The sequence below is a fragment of the Ovis canadensis genome, chromosome 1, assembly GCF_042477335.2.
Source record: "Ovis canadensis isolate MfBH-ARS-UI-01 breed Bighorn chromosome 1, ARS-UI_OviCan_v2, whole genome shotgun sequence".
NCBI lineage: Eukaryota > Metazoa > Chordata > Mammalia > Artiodactyla > Bovidae > Ovis > Ovis canadensis.
The window spans coordinates 40,939,495-40,957,620 of record NC_091245.1 but is presented as its reverse complement, the minus strand read 5'-3'; the positions used below and the strand labels follow the sequence as shown (position 1 = coordinate 40,957,620).

General features: G+C 42.0%; 1 protein-coding gene across 2 annotated transcripts in view; it reads right to left on the bottom strand.

Annotated features, from left to right (window-relative positions):
* Positions 1-17,061, bottom strand: part of RAVER2 (ribonucleoprotein, PTB binding 2) — a 146,196-nt gene extending 129,135 nt beyond the window's left edge. The window contains exon 1 of one of the 2 annotated variants that reach the window (XM_069593758.1): positions 16,619-17,061. In XM_069593758.1, coding sequence (XP_069449859.1) covers positions 16,619-16,843 — 225 coding nt within the window. In that variant the 5' untranslated portion in view covers positions 16,844-17,061. The remainder of the gene's footprint in view (positions 1-16,618) is intronic. The other variant, XM_069593767.1, reaches the window with a different exon arrangement.
* Between the last annotated feature and the right edge of the window lie 1,065 nt (positions 17,062-18,126).

The following is an 18,126-nucleotide window of genomic DNA, read 5'->3' as shown; positions in this document are numbered from 1 at the left end:
TGAGAAACACTGAACTGGAAGAAACACAAGCTGGAATCAAGATTGCCAGGAGAAATATCAATCACCTCAGATATGCAGATGACACCACCCTTATGGCAGAAAGTGAAGAGGAACTCAAAAGCCTCTTGATGAAAGTGAAAGAGGAGAGTGAAAAAGTTGGCTTAAGGCTCAACATTCAGAAAACGAAGATCATGGCATCCGGTCCCATCACTTCATGGGAAATAGATGGGGAAACAGTGTCAGACTTTATTTTTGGGGGCTCCAAAATCACTGCAGATGGTGACTGCAGCCATGAAATTAAAAGACGTTTACTCCTTGGAAGAAAAGTTATGACCAACCTAGATAGTATATTCAAAAGCAGAGACATTACTTTGCCGACTAACGTCCGTCTAGTCAAGGCTATGGTTTTTCTTGTGGGCATGTATGGATGTAAGAGTTGGACTGTGAAGAAAGCTAAGCACCGAAGAACTGATGCTTTTGAACTGTGGTGTTGGAGAAGACTCTTGAGAGTCCCTTGGACTGCAAGGAGATCCAACCAGTCCATTCTGAAGATTAGCCCTGGGATTTCTTTGGAAGGAATGATGCTAAAGCTGAAGCTCCAGTACTTTGGCCACCTCATGCGAAGAGTTGACTCATTGGAAAAGACTCTAATGCTGGGAGGGATTGGGGGCAGGAGGAGAAGGGGACGACCGAGGATGACATGGCTGGATGGCATCACGGACTCGATGGACGTGAGTCTGAGTGAACTCCGGGAGATGGTGATAGACAGGGAGGCCTGGCATGCTGCAATTCACGGGGTCGCAAAGAGTCGGACATGACTGAGTGACCGAACTGAACTGAACTGATCAAGGTTAACATCACCAGTAGAAGTCATGTTGATGCCATGTACCCCATCAAACAACGTGATCAGAAGTGGACTTCACCTCTGTGGAATTCTTCCCCAAATTCCATAACCCTGATCTCCCATAATAAAATTATACAAACCCAAGGTGAAGGGCATTCTTAAAAATTTCTGACCAAATTATCAAGTCATGAGAAACAAAGAAAAGACTAAGAAGGGGGTGCCTAATGAAGACTAAGGAGATGTGATAACTGAATGTGGTACCCTGCATTGTAACCTGCAACAGGAAAAGGACGTAAGTGAAAAAACAAATGAAATCCAAGCAAAGTCTATAGTTTAGTTAATAATAATGGACCAACGTGACTTCCTTATTCTTGACTAGTTTACCTTGATTACAAGATTTGACATTAGGGAAAATTGGGTAAAGAATATATGGGAACTCCATGGACTACCTTTATAACTATTTCTGTAAATCAAAAATTATTCCAATATGAAAAGTTTATTTAAAAAAGGAAATAGGAGCCAGCTTAAAGAAGCTCCCACTGTCCAAATGTAAAACAATTAAGGCATAAAAGTAAGTAATGGAGAGTAATGGAAAATAATTCACTGAACAACATAGGAAACCAAGAGTGTACTTTTGATAGAAAGTAATAAATTAATGAATTGAACACCGGAAAGGGAATTAAGGCATACCTCAGAGATACTGTAAGTTTGGTTCCAAATCACTCAATAAAGTGAATATCCAAAGTGAGACACATTTTTTTGTGCCTTCCCAGTGCATAAGAAAGTTATGTTTACACTATACTGCCATATATTAAGTGTGCAGTAGCATTGTCTTAAAACAGCACATAATTTAAAAATACTTAACTGTAGAAAATTCTGAAAGAGACGGGAATACCAGGCCACCTGACCTGCCTCCTGAGAAACCTGTATGCAGGTAAGAAAGCAACAGTTAGAACTGGACATGGAAAAACAGACTGGTTCCAAATAGGAAAAGGAGTACATCAAAGCTGTATATTGTCACCCTGCTTATTTAACTTATATGCAGAGTACATCATGAGAAACGCTGGGCTGGAGGAAGCACAAGCTGGAATCAAGATTGCCGGGAGAAATATTAATAACCTCAGGTATGCAGATGACACCACCCTTATGGCAGAAAGTGAAGAGGAACTAAAAAGCCTCTTGATGAAAGTGAAAGAGGAGAGTGAAAAAGTTGGCTTAAAGCTCAACATTCAGAAAATGAAGATCATGGCATCCAGTCCTATCACTTCATGGCAAATAGATGGGGAAACAGTGGAAACAGTGAGAGACTTTATTTTTCTGGGCTCCAAAGTCACTGCAGATGGTGACTGCAGCCATGAAATTAAAAGACGCTTATTCCTAGGAAAGAAAGTTATGACCAACCTAGACAGCATATTAAAAAAAGAGACATTACTTTGTCAACAAAGGTCCGTCTAGTCAAGGCTATGATTTTTCCAGTGGTCATGTATGGATGTAAGAGTTGGACTGTGAAGACAGCTGAGAACAGAAGAATTGATGCTTTTGAACGGTGGTGTTGAAGAAGACTCTTAACAGTCCCTTGGACTGCAAGGAGATCCAACCAGTTCATCCTAAAGGAGATCAGTCCTGGGTGTTCATTGGAAGGACTGATGTTGAAGCTGAAACTCCAGTATTTTGGCCACCTGATGCGAAGAACTGACTCACTGGAAAAGACCCTGATGCTGGGAAAGACTGAAGGCAGGAGGGAAAGGGGATGACAGAGGATGAGATGGTTAGATGGCATCACCGACTCAATGGACATGAGTTTGGGTAAGCTCCAAAAGTTGGTGATGGTCAGGGAGGCCTGGTGTGCTCTGGTTCATGGGGTCGCAGAGTGGGACACGACTGAGCAACTGAACTGAACTTGCTAAAAAATTGCTATCCATCATCTGAGGCTTTAGCACATCATACTCTTTACAGTAGTGCCAAAGATCACTGATCACAGTTCATCATCACAAATGTAACAATGAAAAAGTTGGAAACACTACAAAAATTGCCAAAATGTGATACAGAGACATGACGTGAGCAAATACTGTTGGGAAAATGGGGCTGAGAAACTTGCTTGATAAACTTTCAATTTGTAAAGAAAATGCAATATCTGCGAAGTGCTAATAAAGCAAAGCACACTAAGATGAGGTATGCCAGTTTTAACTGAGTTTTAATTGAAGTATGTCATCTCAAAATCCTTATTAATTACAAACAGAATTACAAATCTGCTTGTAGAAGCCCGGCAGATGCCACTTTTTAAAAAGCCAGAGGGGTCAAGATAACTTTACCAACAATGGGAAAATTCTACAACATGTACCACCCTGTGATGTTCCTGCCAAGGCTGCATAACATGAATCTAATTATGCAGAACTAATCTAATTATAAAGAATGTCCAAACAGAAGGACACTCTAGAAAGTAACTGACCTGTAATCTTTGAAAGGGTTGAAATTGTAAAAAGACAAGTTATTTTAGACTGAAGACTAAGACAACACAACTAAGTGCAATATGTGAATCTGAACTGGATCCTTTCACTATAAAAGGTATTAATGGGAAAACAGGCAAAATTTAAACATGATCTGAAGACTAGATGGTAGTGTTTTTAGTTTCATGGTTCAGTTCAGTTGTTCAGTCGTGTCCGACACTTTGAGACCCCATCGACTGCAGTACTCCCAGAGCCTACTCAAACTCATGTCTATCGAGTCAGTGATGCCATCCAACCGTCTCATCCTCTGTCGCCCCCTTCTCCTTCTGCCTTCAGTCTTTCCCAGCATCAGGGTCTTTTCCAGTGAGTGAGTTCGTCGCATCAGGTGGCCAAAGTATTGGAGTTTCAGCTTCAACATCAGTCCTTCCAATGAATATTCAGGACTGATTTCCTTTAGGATGGACTGGTTGGATCTTCTTGCAGTTCAAGGAACTCTCGAGTCTTCTCCAACACCACAGTTCAAAAGCATCAATTCTTCAGCACTCAGCTTTATGGTCCAACTGGAAAAACTATAGCTTTGACAAGATGGACCTTTGTTGACAAAGTAGTGTCTCTGCTTTTTAATATACTGTCTAGGTTGGTCATAGCTTTTCTTCCAAAGAGCAAGAGTCTTTTAATTTCATGGTTGCAGTCACCATCTGCAGTGATTTTGGAGCCGAAGAAAATAAAGTCTCTCACTGTTTCCATTGTTTCCCCATCTATTTACCATGAAGTGATGGGACTGGATGCCATGATCTTAGTTTTTTAAATGTTGAGTTTTAAGCCAACTTTTTCATGGTAGTTTCACAAAGTTTCACGGTAATGATGTGTTTATGCTGGAGAAAGTCCATATTTGTATGAAATACACAATAAAAGTCCTCAGGTTGATAGAAAGTAGGTCAGTACTCTCTCAAACAGCTCAGGAAAAATAAGTTCTTTGTACTTATAACTTTTCTGTAAGTTTGTGATTATTTCAAAATTTAAAACTTCCCAGATTCACATGTTCTTGTTTATTGCTGTTACTTCTATTCTAGATCAGGATGCAAAAAACTAACAAGATATAAAGTCAGAGAGATGGAGACTAATCTGAAATCAAAAGCAAGCAGCTGAACTTGAGGGTAATAGAAGATTCAAAGTTCAGGAAATAAAGGCAAGCTGGGAACTACAAGCAGATAATCACTATAGTAGCTTAAGGAAAAATATAAAAACTGATTGGCTAGGGTAAAGGAAGTGAGGTAGGGTTGGGTGAAAGGCAATGGCAGGAAAGAGGCAAAGAATATTTGTGCAAATACAGGCTCAGTTCAGTTCAGTCGCTCAGTCGTGTCTGATTCTTTGCGACCCCATGAACTGCAACACGCCAGGCCTCCCTGTCCATCACCAACTCACAGAGTTCACCCAAACTCACATCCATTGAGTCAGCAATGCCATCCAGCCATCTCATCCTCTGTCGTCCCCTTCTCCTCCTGCCCCCAATCCCTCCCAGCATCAGAGTCTTTTCCAATGAGTCAACTCTTCCCATGAGGTGGCCAAAGTACTGGAGTTTCAGCTTTAGCATCATTCCTTCCAAAGAAATCCCAGGGCTGATCTTCAGAATGGACTGGTTGGATCTCCTTGCAGTCCAAGGGACTGTCAAGAGTCTTCTCCAACACCACAGTTCAAAAGCATCAATTCTTCGGCACTCAGCTTTCTTCACAGTCGAACTCTCACATCCATACATAACTACTGGAAAACCATAGCCTTGACTAGACAGACCTTTTTGGCAAAGTAATGTCTCCGCTTTTGAATATGCTATCTAGGTTGGTCATAACTTTTCATCCAAGGAGCAAGTGTCTTTTAATTTCATGGCTGCAATCACCATCCACAGTGATTTTGGAGCCCAAAAAAATAAAGTCTGACACTGTTTCCACTGTTTTCCCATCTATTTGCCATGAAGTAATGGAACCAGATGCCATGATCTTCGTTTTCTGAATGCTGAGCTTTAAGCCAACTTTTTCACCCTCGTCTTTCACTTTCATCAAGAGGCTTTTTAGCTCCTCTTCACTTTCTGCCATAAGGGTGGTGTCATCTGCATATCTGAGGTGATTGATATTTCTCCCGGCAATCTTGATTCCAGCTTGTGCTTCCTCCAGCCCAGCATTTCTCATGATGTACTCTGCATAAAAGTTAAATAAGCAGGGTGACAATATACACCCTGCCTTGACGTACTCCTTTTCCTATTTGGAACCAGTCTATTATTGTTCCATGTCCTGTTCTAACTGTTGCTTCCTGACCTGCATATAGGTTTCTCAAGAGGCAGGTCAGGTGGTCTGGTATTCCCATCTCTTTCAGTATTTTCCACAGTTTATTGTGATCCACACAGTCAAAGGCTTTGGCATAGTCAATAAAGCAGAAACGGATGTTCTTCTGGAACTCTCTTCTGCAATTCTAATGCTATTTTGGTAACAAAGGTTTAACAGAAAGCTTCAGACTCACAAAGCATATGTACAAGCATAAGGATGAAGCAAATCTAAAGATAATGATGGTAAATAAGCTCAAAATTAAGCATCAAATGCCTAGAAAACAAATTTAGGGACACACAATAAGTTAGGACTCAGAAATCTAACACAGAAAAAATTTATCATAGCAATAGTTACTGTGAGTAGTCTTGATATGTTTTTAAAAGAGAAACCTTTGCATCCACACATGTTAAGTGGGAAATAATACATTAGAGTATCTCAGACTCTAAGAAAAAAAATTCTGAACATCTACTCTGTGCCAGGCATACTATGTAAAATGTTAGTAACACTGCATAACCAGAGAACAATGATCACTGACATCAAACATTAAGTGATAGGTAACTTTCTTAGAAAGAAAATTAAGAAGCCTGATTTATTTTTTGCCCAGAAAGAGGACAGTGCCACCTATGCGTAAGTGTGGCCCACAGAAGTTTCCGCTGAAAACTTTTCTCAAGAAGCAGCTTTGGACCTGTTCTAGTGGTCCATACTCAGGTGAAGTCCCAAAAACATGATCAAAATTATAACAGTGTGGGAAGGTGTTACTCAGACTAGGTATAAAATCTCCCAGAATGAGATCAGAGGCAAATCGCAAGAGATCCACAGCACCTTTAAATTACATGCAGATTTCTATGTGCCTATGAACATTAGAGGGGATTCCCCAATAGCTCAGTTGATAAAGATGCAGGAGAGCCCAGTTCAAGACCTGCTGGAGAAGGGATAGGCTACCCACTCCAGTATTCTTGGGCTTCCCTTGTGGCTCAGACGGTAAAGAATCCGCCTGCAATGCAGGACACCCCGGTTCAATCCCTGCGTTGGGAAAATCCCCTGGAGAAGGGAAAGGCTACCCACTCCAGTATTCTGACCTGGAGAATTCCATGGACTGTATAAGTCCATGGGGTCACAAAGAGTCCAACACAAGTGAGCGACCTGCCCATGAACGTTAGAACTTTTCCTGAGAGAGGGTTTACAGCTTTCCACCTATTCAGAAGCCATAAACAGTTGACTGATAGAATAATTATATGTGAATGGAGTTCACTGCCAAAAAAGCTAACGCAATCTTACAATGCAATATGTGTTCATCTTACAAACTAATCCTGAAAGCCTGCCATGTGCCAGACACATTAACAGAAGCATAGCATTTTAGAACAAAGAGGTGGGTAGTCTCCTTCTGTTTTAAACTTCCCTTGGAACAATGTGTCAGCTTCTAGGTTAAACACTGGTGACACCGAGGTAAATATTACATAATCCCTGTCCTTTGAAACACTTAGGATCTACTGTATGTATGGGAATTACAATCATAACACAGTGTGGGTTAAGAATATAATTTTGGAATCAAAAAGACATTAGCTTTTCTCCACTCTACCAATACGCTGAATGACTGCACAGACTGCTTGACGTTAATTTTGCATCTCTGTTTCCCTATCAATAAAATGAGCATTAAAAAATTCTGATCTTACAGCCTTGAAAAAAGGATTAAACACAATGCAAAAGCAGCACAGTGCCTAGCCACAGTTGTTTAGTCGCTAAATCCTGTCCAACTCTTGTGCCACCCCATGGACTGTAGCCCTCCAGTCTCCTCTGTCCACAGGATTCTCCAGGCAAGAATACTGGAGTGGGTTGCCATTACTTCTGCAGGGGATACCAATCCAGGGATTGAATCCACATCTCCAGCGCTGGCAGTCGAATTCTTTACCACTGCGCCACAACAGGCCTCCAATAAACAAAGGTTATTATCAAGGAGATCTCAGCTAGACTACCATACTCAACTCTGAGTGCCACATTTTAAGAGATCCAACAACAAAATGATAGTCGTGTGTGTGTTTAGAGAAAAAAAAAAACAAGACGGTGAGGCAACTCAGACTCATGTTCTAAATCGAGTGGTTTGAAGGAAGCAAGGTTATAAGTTAAAAAAGAGAATACCATAATTTCTCCATGCTACGAGAGGAGAAAAGTTGGATCAAGAAATCAAAATTTTAGGGAAATAGATTTTATATATTTAATATAAAAAAGACATTTATAACAACAAAAGCTGTCTGAAAATGGAGCAGGATATCTTACAAAGAAGTGATTTGAGACTAAACGTGTTAAAAATGTGCTGGAATCCATGTGTTTAGGACCCTGCAAATCGTATTCATGCAATGCAGGAGACCCGAGTTCAGTCCTTGGGTCAGGAAGATCCCCTGGAGAAGGGCATGGCAACCCACTCCAGTATTCTTGCCTGGAGAATTCCATGGACAGAAGAGTCTGGTGGGCGACAGTTTATGGCATTGTGAAGAGCCAGACAAGACAGAGCAACTAACACACTATTCAACAAAAGGGTTAGATAAAATGTCTTCTGCCATCCTTTCCACTAAGGTTTCATGTTTTTTAAATTAAAATTCTGTATTATTTAGGATACTATTGGTTGTAATAACATAAGATCCACTTGGAAAAAGAAACGTTATGACAAACCTAGATAGCATATTAAAAAGCAGAGACATCACTTTGCCAACAAATTGTCAACAAAGGTTCGTATAGTCAAAGCCATGCTTTTTCCAGTAGTCCTATATGGATGTGACAGTTGGACCATAAAGAAGGCTGAACAACAAAGAAATGATGCTTTCCAACTGTGGTGCTGGAGAAGACTTTTAAGAGTCCTTAGACAGCAAGGAGATGAAACCAGTCAATCCTAAAGGAAATTAACTCTGAATATTCTTTGGAAGGACTAATACTGAAGCCCCAATACTTTGGTCACCTGATGTGAATAGCTGACTCATTGAAAAAGACCCTGATATGCTGGGAAAGATTGAGGGCAGGAGAAGGGAAGTTAGACTCTTACATAACTAAGAAATTCAAAGGTAGGTCAAGTTTTAGACACAGTTTGACCAGGGTTCTAGCTCAGCTTCTCTACTCTTTTTCCTTCTTTCTTTCTTTTCAGGTCAATTCTCCTTTGTCCTCATAATGTCAGCTGAATCAGAGCAATGAGTCTCTGCATTCATATTCCAGAGGTAAGGTAAGAAAGAATTACTTACCTTAACAACCAAAGTCCTAAGCTTCTTTATTATACCAGGCTGAAATAATCACCATGGCCAAGGGACTCCCCTGTGCTGACTGGCGTAGGTCCAGGTTATTGCCCATCCTTTAAACAATTACAATGGCAAAGCAAAGAATTCTGTTCATTGGTTATGTCACTCGCACAGATGGGGACAGAGAGCAAACCCAGTCAAATCACATCACTAAATAAGGGAGGGGTAGGTCCTCAGAGAAAGATCTGGGCGCTATTAGGAAAAACAAGAAGTAAAAAGGAGACTGAGAAGGTAGGCAACAGCATCAGGGTCTGAGCAAGAAACAGATGGCACACTCAAAACCTAAGTAGCTGGAGAGAATTTTTGAAAGAGACTATCTTTAAGAGTTCACAGAAAGCCCATGGTTAGCAACAGTCAGTCCGCTATAACCCCCAGGCCTAATTAGGCAAGGGGAGTGATTACAACCACCCAGGTAGCCTAGTTGAATAAAAATGAAAGTAGCTCAGTCGTGTCTGACTCCTTGCGACCCCATGGGCTATACAGTCCGTGGAATTCTCCAGGCCAGAATACTGGAGTGGGTTGCCATTCGCTTCTCCAGGGGATCTTCCCAACCCAGGGATTGAACCCAGGTCTCCCGCATTGCAGGCGGATTCTTTACCAGCTGAGCCACCTCTAGTTGCATGTAGAGGCCCACTGGAAAGAAACTGTGACCTCTGAAAGAGGAAACAACCAAGCCCCAGGTAACCTGGAAGATAGGGAACTGGCTGAATAAAGATAGGGAACTGCCTCACTCTTTCTCTCCTCCACCCTTTGATCTCCCACTAGAGGTTTGGCCAAATGCAATCGGAAACCAGAGAATGAGAGAGCCCTGTTAGTGCAACCCACAGCAAAGTCAGCCTCCAAGGACACAAAGCAGGTGATAAGGGTGGAGAAAGGTCTGGAAACACAACTGGAAGATATTCGGTATAGCAACCAAGGACGGTCTTCTGCAGATAATCATGAGCCAAAATTGATAATACACACACGTGTTCTAAGTGGTCTGATCTTCCCACTTCTCATAAGTAACCTCACTGAACACTATCCCCTGTCAGTAAGACAACTGCTTCTTAGGCAAACAAAGTAAAAACACACCCAGGATTTCTAATAAGCAATTATAGATCTTTAAATTTATAGATGATTTGGTTTTCTGTATTTATATTTTAATTTTCTTTCATTAGCCTGTTCTAGCTGGGCTAAGCACAAAGCTTATTGCCCACAGATGAAACATGAGCCCTGGAGACCCTTAAGGGTTACTGGCTGTAACACAGGGACAGTGAGTGCAAATAGAAGAATCAAGAGACAAAACTCAGGGGGTTAGTAACCCTGTTAGCAGCAACAGCCTTTGATTGGAGTTGATCTCATTTAAGGCTGCCCTGATCTTCTGAATCTTATTTATTTAAAGAACAGTTCCCTTAAATGCAGCCCCTTCTTGAGCGTCTCACATAAGACACAGGTGCGCCCATCAATGACTGGAAACTGGAAGTCTCTGCTCCAGCACAAAGCTAACCAGATATTATTGTACTATTTAGAGTAATCTTACACTTTAGAAGCATCATAGCTTAAGTAAATGTTAAAATGCTAACCAGCAAAGCTAAATACCACCTACTTCTATGGGAAAACACGTTGCAAGTCCAAAATTAACTTATAAGCATAACTCATTCATTAATTAGGGAATGGTCTATAAATCACCTGAAACTTCTCTAGATTGCTCATTAACACTCAGCATTGTGATGCTAACCACAAAGCACTCTTCTCAAATGTGTTTTTAGAGCAAGAATAAGCATTGCTGAAACACTTTTTAAGAATTTCTGCCAAGAAATTCACTGAGCCAGTGGTGTCCCAGAAATGTAGAAATATATTCTTTTAGCAGCTTTCAGTGTCCCTGTTACACTGAGACCCAGGAAATATGTAGAACCCCTAAGTCAATTGTGATTACACTAAAAAAAGAAAATGCAATAGGTAACTTCTAAGTAGTAGAAACCACTATACTAAGAAAAGTAACTTTTGAAGTAAGTAAAATGACATCCTCAGTAAGAAAAAGAATTGATTTTATAATGTAAAAACATCCTGGTATTGCCAGGAAAAAGTGATGAATTAACAGCCCCAGCTTAAAACGAGGCAATAATTACTGAATATATTGTTAGAGAAAACAAATAAGGTATATTTTTAAATCCCACAGTTAAAGAACACAAAGTATGTGAGAAAACTCTATTGGTTTCTGACTAACATAAAAAACAAGGTCGGAATAAACAGCATTTAAGGAGAAAATCACCCAGAGTTTCCTACATTTGGTGGTTTGTTATTCTAAAAAAGTGCTATGTTTTCAAATGGGCCTCCATGAATTAACCATCAAGCTTCTCAGTTGACTACCATAATAGAGCACTTTGAAATCAAAGTTCAGTTCAGTTGCTCAGCTGTTTCTGACTCTTTGTGACCCCATGGACACCAGCACACCAGGCTTTCCTGTCCATCACCAACTCCCGGAGCTTGCTCAAACTCATGTCAATCGAGTCGGTGATGCCATCCAACCATCTCATCCTCTGTCATCCCCTCCCTGCTCCTCCTGCCCTCAATCTTTCCCAGCATCAGGGTCTTTTCAGATGAGTCAGTTCTTCACATCAGGTGGCCAAAGTATTGGAGTTTCAGCTTCAGCATCAGTCCTTCCAATGAATATTCAGAACTGATTTCCTTTAGGATGGACTGGTTGGATCTCCTTGCAGTCCAAGGGACTCTCAGGAGTCTTCTCCAACTCCACACTTCAAAAGCATCAATTCTTTGGCACTCAGGTTTCTTTATGGTCCAACTCTCGTATCTATACATGACTACTGGAAACACTATAGCTTTGACTAGACGGACTTTTGTTGACAAAGTAATGTCTCTGCTTTTTAATATGCTGTCTAGGTTGGTCATAGCTTTTCTTTCAAGAAACAAATGTCTTTTAATTTCATCGCTGCAGTCACCACCTGCAGTGATTCTGGAGCCCAAGAAAATAAAGTCTCTCACGGTTTCCATTTTTCCCCCTTCTACTGGCCATGAAATGAAAGTTACTAATATCCAAAGTAAGACAACAGAGTGTTTTTTCTATTTACCAATCCTGGCTATTATCCAAGTACTTCACATTTTCTAATTACTCAATGTCTTTCAGATTTTAAAATAAATACAACAAAGACAAAATACACACAGACGATAGGTAAGAAAGAAACCTGAGTGAACTCAAACAATACAGGAAATAAATATCACTGTTTCTCCATTTTGAAACCCTAGTAACAATGCTACTGAACCAGAAACAGGTTAATCATAAAATATACACAATTTATAGACATACAATTTAAAAGTCCATGTTTTAGGGCACTACCTTAACTAATCAAAATTCTAAAGTCAGAGTTGCAAAAGACTATTCATACATATGGACATACACATACACACAATGGCTACAGTGAATAAGAACCAGTGTTCACAGCATCGTTATTATTCATTATAAATAAATATTGTAAATATTAGTCATAATAAATCAATCACTACAATTACATTCCAAAACACATACATTCAAAGACATAACTATAAATATCATATCACAGTGGCATGGAGTACTCAGGGATTGAGGTAGCTCTAAAAAATTAGAGTTGAATCCAGGGCAGGACCAATAAAAAAATGAGACTAGAAACGTAGGCAGGGGCCAAGTCACATAAAGCTAGAGCCTTACATTTCTATCCTAGTATGTCATGCTTCTCAAGTGATGTCTGAGTACTCCATGGTAACACCAGAGTATGGAAAATCACAGGATAAAGACAGTGGCTCTTCCTTAAGTGCCAAGTTTATGAAAAAAAGATCTGGAGGGAAGTTAACTGAGTTTAAGTCATTGTTTTTATATTAAATCCAACTTTACTAGAACATAAAATCAATGTGAATTTTTCAGACAGAACATGAAGCTTCAAAGGAATTTCGCTCTTGCAGTAGGCTAATTCAGGTTCACTGTTCCTTACAAATTGAGGAAAAGAGACCAATAATGGAGAATTGAAGGAAAGTTTGAGAATCAGTGTTGGGAACGGGAAGGGGGAGCCAAAGATTTGTTGTTGTTTTAATAGGAGAGTGACATGGTCAGATCTGCGCTTTGGGACGCTCTCTCAGGGAAATGGAACAGGATGGGCTAAAACATAGAAGACAGCACAGTAATGAGAGTAGGCAATAAACAGAAAAGTTGCAAACTTGTGCAAGAAATGAAAAGGATATGAACCAGAGTTGAAGCTATGAGAACACAGAGGGCTGCGAGGACTCCAGAAAGCATACAATCACCAGGCAGCACCTGACTGATGGCGGTAACTATTCTTTTGAGAACTTACTAGTTCTCAATGTGCTCCTTTTTTTAGAGCAAGTATTTCTACTACTGTAAGGTATTTGATATTTGTACCTTTAAAAGCTTGAACTTAAAAATAACATTGTATGTCTTCTAATCATAGGAACAGTATAGCTGTGGGATGGTATTGTAAATCTCTTATACCTAAAATTAAACAAAAGATGAGTAAGATTTAAGAAAACTATTTTTAATTAAGAAAATGTCCACGTTTTCAAAATGATAAGAAATCATTGGGCTCCTACTGATCAATCACCAACACAGCATTTCTAGAAACATGACTATACAGTTTGAGAACTCAAGTTAGGAATGACTTTGATCCTTAATGTGATATTACCAAATAAATGAATGAATCAACATAGTTTCTCCTAGAACAGAGCAATAATTTGGGTATTTAAAATATCTCATTACTTAGAAACTGGACAAAAAGTAGTCTTTAAACTATTTTTAACCATATTAGTCATTTTATAAGGAATAAATAGGAGTTTATCTAGGTGATATTGGCTAAACAATACAAAATAAAATTAAACTTAATCCTTCACTAGTAAGTTGACAGTAAAATGCAGCCACTAGGTAAAATCAGAATTAGAATGGCACCCCACTCCAGTACTCTTGCCTGGAAAATCCCATGGACAGAGGAGCCTGGTGGGCTGCAGACCATGGGGTCGCTAAAGAGTTGGAAACGACTGAGCGACTTCACTTTCACTTTTCTCTTTCATGCATTAGAGAAGGAAATGGCAACCCACTCCAGTGTTCCTGCCTGGAGAATCCCAGGGGTGGGGGAGGCTGGTGGGCTGCCGTCTATGGGGTCGCACAGAGTCAGACACGACTGAAGTGACTTAGCAATAGGAAATAAAACATAAAATATTTGCAGAACACATTCATGGAAATATTCCAACTTGAGAAGTAGATCAAGTAAATGTTAATTTTATTGCACTAGTAAAAATAGCAATTCTTAACTTTAAATATTTTGAAGAAAAGTATCTTTTAATTGCTTTTAAAAATTAGCATATTTGGCCTACTCTACTTATTTATGTAACACAGACCATTGATAGTTATGATTGTTATCAGAAAACCTAGGAACAGTACAAGTACTAAAGACAATAAAAAAAACACTACTCAAACAAATGTTATCTGTAATCTAACACTGATCTGTTTAAATTTTAAAACTGGATTATCAGAAATACTTAAAATATTTCATTATAGAAATGATCATACAAAAAATAAAGACTAGGACAAGTCTGGGAACCAGTATTTCAGGTGCTAATAACAGTTTGTTTTGTTGGTTACAGATGAAACTCTTCAGTTCTCAAAAAACTTGGCATAAAAATTAACTTAACATAAAAATTTAAGATACTTTACTTGCCAGTAAAAGATCCATCTACATATACAGATCTTATACCAGTTTCATTTGATAATTTATGCTTACTACCTTATCATTGTTGTTGGGTCACAAGTCAAGTCCAATTCTTTGCGACTCCATGAATTGCAGCATGCCAGGGTTCCCTGTCCCTCACTTTCTCCCAGAGTTTGCTCAAATTCCATCTATCTTACAGAAAATCCTAAAATTGAGATTACACATAAATTCATAACTGAGGGAGACTATCTCAAAAATATAAATCAGTGTAATTTTCATAAAACCTCTCTCCATCACTAACAAGTAATTAACTATTCCATTTATTGGACTCTGATATATTTTTTCCAAGTCTCTTAAGATGGGAGATGAGAAAGATACCAACAGCAAAGGAAAAATAGAAATTCCTAAAATTTATGGTCCAAATATTTTTAGAATTAATGCAAAGAAATGTGATAGCAAAAGTAGCTGACATTCTACAAAGGAAATCAAGACACTCCCCTCTCTTCTAGATTACCTATACATAAAACTATTCCTTCAATTTTGTGTTTTTTTTTAATGCCATCTGCCTTTTCCAAGCCTCCCTCTTTCTGAGCTCACTTGCTATCCTCTCTTTGCGTGGGCACGGGAAAGTTGCTTCAATGAAATCAGTCCATTGCAGTTGTCCTTACAGCATTACAAAACATTACCCGCCTGAGGGGAAGTGGACAATAATGGAAAGAGTTGAAAGAGGGATGAGATGTACAAATACTGACAGAGACTTTTTTACATTGCTTTTTTGAAACAAAATGTCCCTTCATGCATATGGGTTACAAGGTTACATGCTCACATTTATTGTGAATGGCTATGTAAGATCTAATTACAAAGCAGCGAGGCACTGGTCTCATTATTTAACGGATCTCATGGAAGAACCGCTGCAATTATCAATCAGCAGCCTCCCCCCCCCCACTACCCCGCCCCCGTAATACCATGCATCCCAGTAAAGGAGGAAGCTACACTAATTGCCTCAAATCTGCAACCACTAGGACAGCCCACCCTCCCCATCTCCACAAAATATAGAAATTCTAGCTAAACGTTAAATATACGTGAACATCTAGACAATTAAGAAACCCTGAACAGTCTAAAGAAATTCGGGGGTTTTTTGGTTTAAAAAAAAATGCACACATGAAAAGATAGATAGTATTTCACGTTAACAGTGGTTATCTTTACGTATCAAACATACAGGTGATTTCTATCCCACTCCCACCCTCCGTTGCGCTTCTTTGTGTTTTCTAGTTTTCTTACAAGGAGCAAACGAGCCCGTTAATTTGGCAATCCAGGAGGCGGGGGCCGGGGGGCGGGGTGGTGGTAAAGTCAATTAGATGTAGAGCTTAAAGCAACAGTTAATTTGGTTCAAAGACGCAGAGAAACCTATCTTGAAGCCTTCTCGGAGTCAGTAAGACGGCAGCAAGTCTCCCCAGAGCGCTGCGATAACCTCTATTACCAGGGTCTTAGCAACTGAGGGGACAGAGTTGTTTCATACAAACTCGGGCAAGTGCTCCAAACAGCAGCAAAACTCACTCCTAGCTCTCCCGTGACCCCGCCCCCCATGGCACACCCAGGTCCCGAGGACCCTGCGGGACCCTTCGCCCGTCTCAACGTGCTCCCAAAGCCTTGGTTTCCGCCCCCTCCCAACCCAAACTGTGCTCTGCAGCCCACCGCTACTCTCCTTCATCTACTCCCCCAAACCCTTCCCGCGACACACGATCCTGGAACCGGCCGGACTTAGAGACAGCGCTCCGGGTTCCCGTGACCTTGGAGAAGCCCCTTCGCCTCTCTGAGCCTCAGTTTCTTAACGTGCCTCCCTCGCGGGGCGACGGCGGGCTCAGAAACCGGGGGGCTCTGCAAAAGCCACGGACAGTGCTCGTAACTCTGCACGACCCCTCCTCCCCCGGACCGCTCGCAGACGCCGGGCACTAGCCTGGACACCTAAGGGGCAGCTCTGCTCTGCAGCTGCTGCGCCGGAGCCCCCGGGGACGCGTCGCCTCGCAGCCCGTCCCCGTACCTGGCAGCTGCTGTCCTGGGGCAGGTTCTTCACCAGGATTTTTCTGCGGTTGCTAAGCTCCCGGCGCATCCGCTGCAGCCGCGAGGCGACCTCCTCCGGGTGCAGCGCCGCGGGTACGGGGCTCCGGGCGTCGTCGCGCGCCTCGGAGAAGGGGCTCGGCCCGCGCGGCCCCGGCCCCGGCGCCGCCGCGCCCCCTTCGCCGCCGCCGTCTCCCGCCGCCGCCATCTTCCCGGGCGCCCCGCGGCTGCGGGCTCCTCGGAGGCTCGAGGGGAAGGGAGAGAGCGAGCGGGAGGAGGCCCGGGCGGGGGCGAGGCGGGCCGAGGCCGCAGAGCGGGCCCAGCCGCGGAGAGGGAGGGAGAAGGGGGACGGAGGCGGCGCCGCAGCCAGCAGCCGGCGGGCGGGAAGAGGAAACCTGAGCGCCGAGGAGGAGCCCAGAACCACCTCGCGGGAACCTCCCCTCGGGCCGCGGGCCCCGGAGCCCTGGAGCGCCCGCCCCTCCCGCCCTCCCGCGAGGGCCTCGGCGCCGCCCCGCGGACACCTGTGCTGGCGCGGGCGGGCGCTCCCCTCCCCGCAAAGCCCTAGGGAACTCCCAGGTTTGGACACTAGGTATGCGGCCCTTTGGCACCGGCTTCCCCGGGGGCACTCGAGCCCCAAAAGCCTGTCCCCGCGCGGCCTTCCCACGTGACACCGTAACTGTCCCCGAGCTCCCCTCGAAACTCCCGCGCTGGGATAGCTCCGGGGCTCACGACGCGCCTTCAGCCCCTGCAAACCCGGGCGGCCCCTCCCCACCCCGGACGGTGACCCTTCCGCCGTGCTCAACGTGTACACATTTGGCAAAGAAATTAAGAGTTCGCAGTGAAAAATAAAATGTGAGGTTTTCTAGGGAGTACAAAGATGTTCCGGAGGCAATATTTGGGAAAACCTGATGGCAGAGTATTTTCCTTGCTGTATCTATGAGAAAGCCTGTGCCCTTGACCCGTCCCTCCGTTTCTTTTGTACATTTCCTAAAATGTAAAACCTCGATGGTTGCATATGCAGTGCATAAAGGGGTGCCGAAACAAAGACAAATGGAGACGATCTATGACAGAGGGCTGGAGAAAACGCTACTTGGAACGTTATTTTAATTGAAACTTGGAGGGAGAGTAACATTTTAGAACTAAGTCAAAGCGATGTTATAACATCAAACAGTTGGGGAGCCTTTGACTGGCACCAGCCCAAATAACTGTGAGCAAAGAGAAACATGCATCTTAAGTTCATGGCATACAAATAGACTCTCAAACAACACCAAAGCCTGTTTAATAACAATGTTATTGCGTTGGGGTGAGATATTTTCAGTAAATGTCACCAAAAAGTGAAAACAAAAAAGATTTTTAAAAAACATTCTATGTATTCAGTACTTGTGTCCCCACAAACGTCTAAGTACAAATGTTTCATTTCCTCTTCACAATAATTCAATTAGGTAAGTTTTATTTCCCTCACTTTACACGTGAAGAAACAGCCAGGTTGCT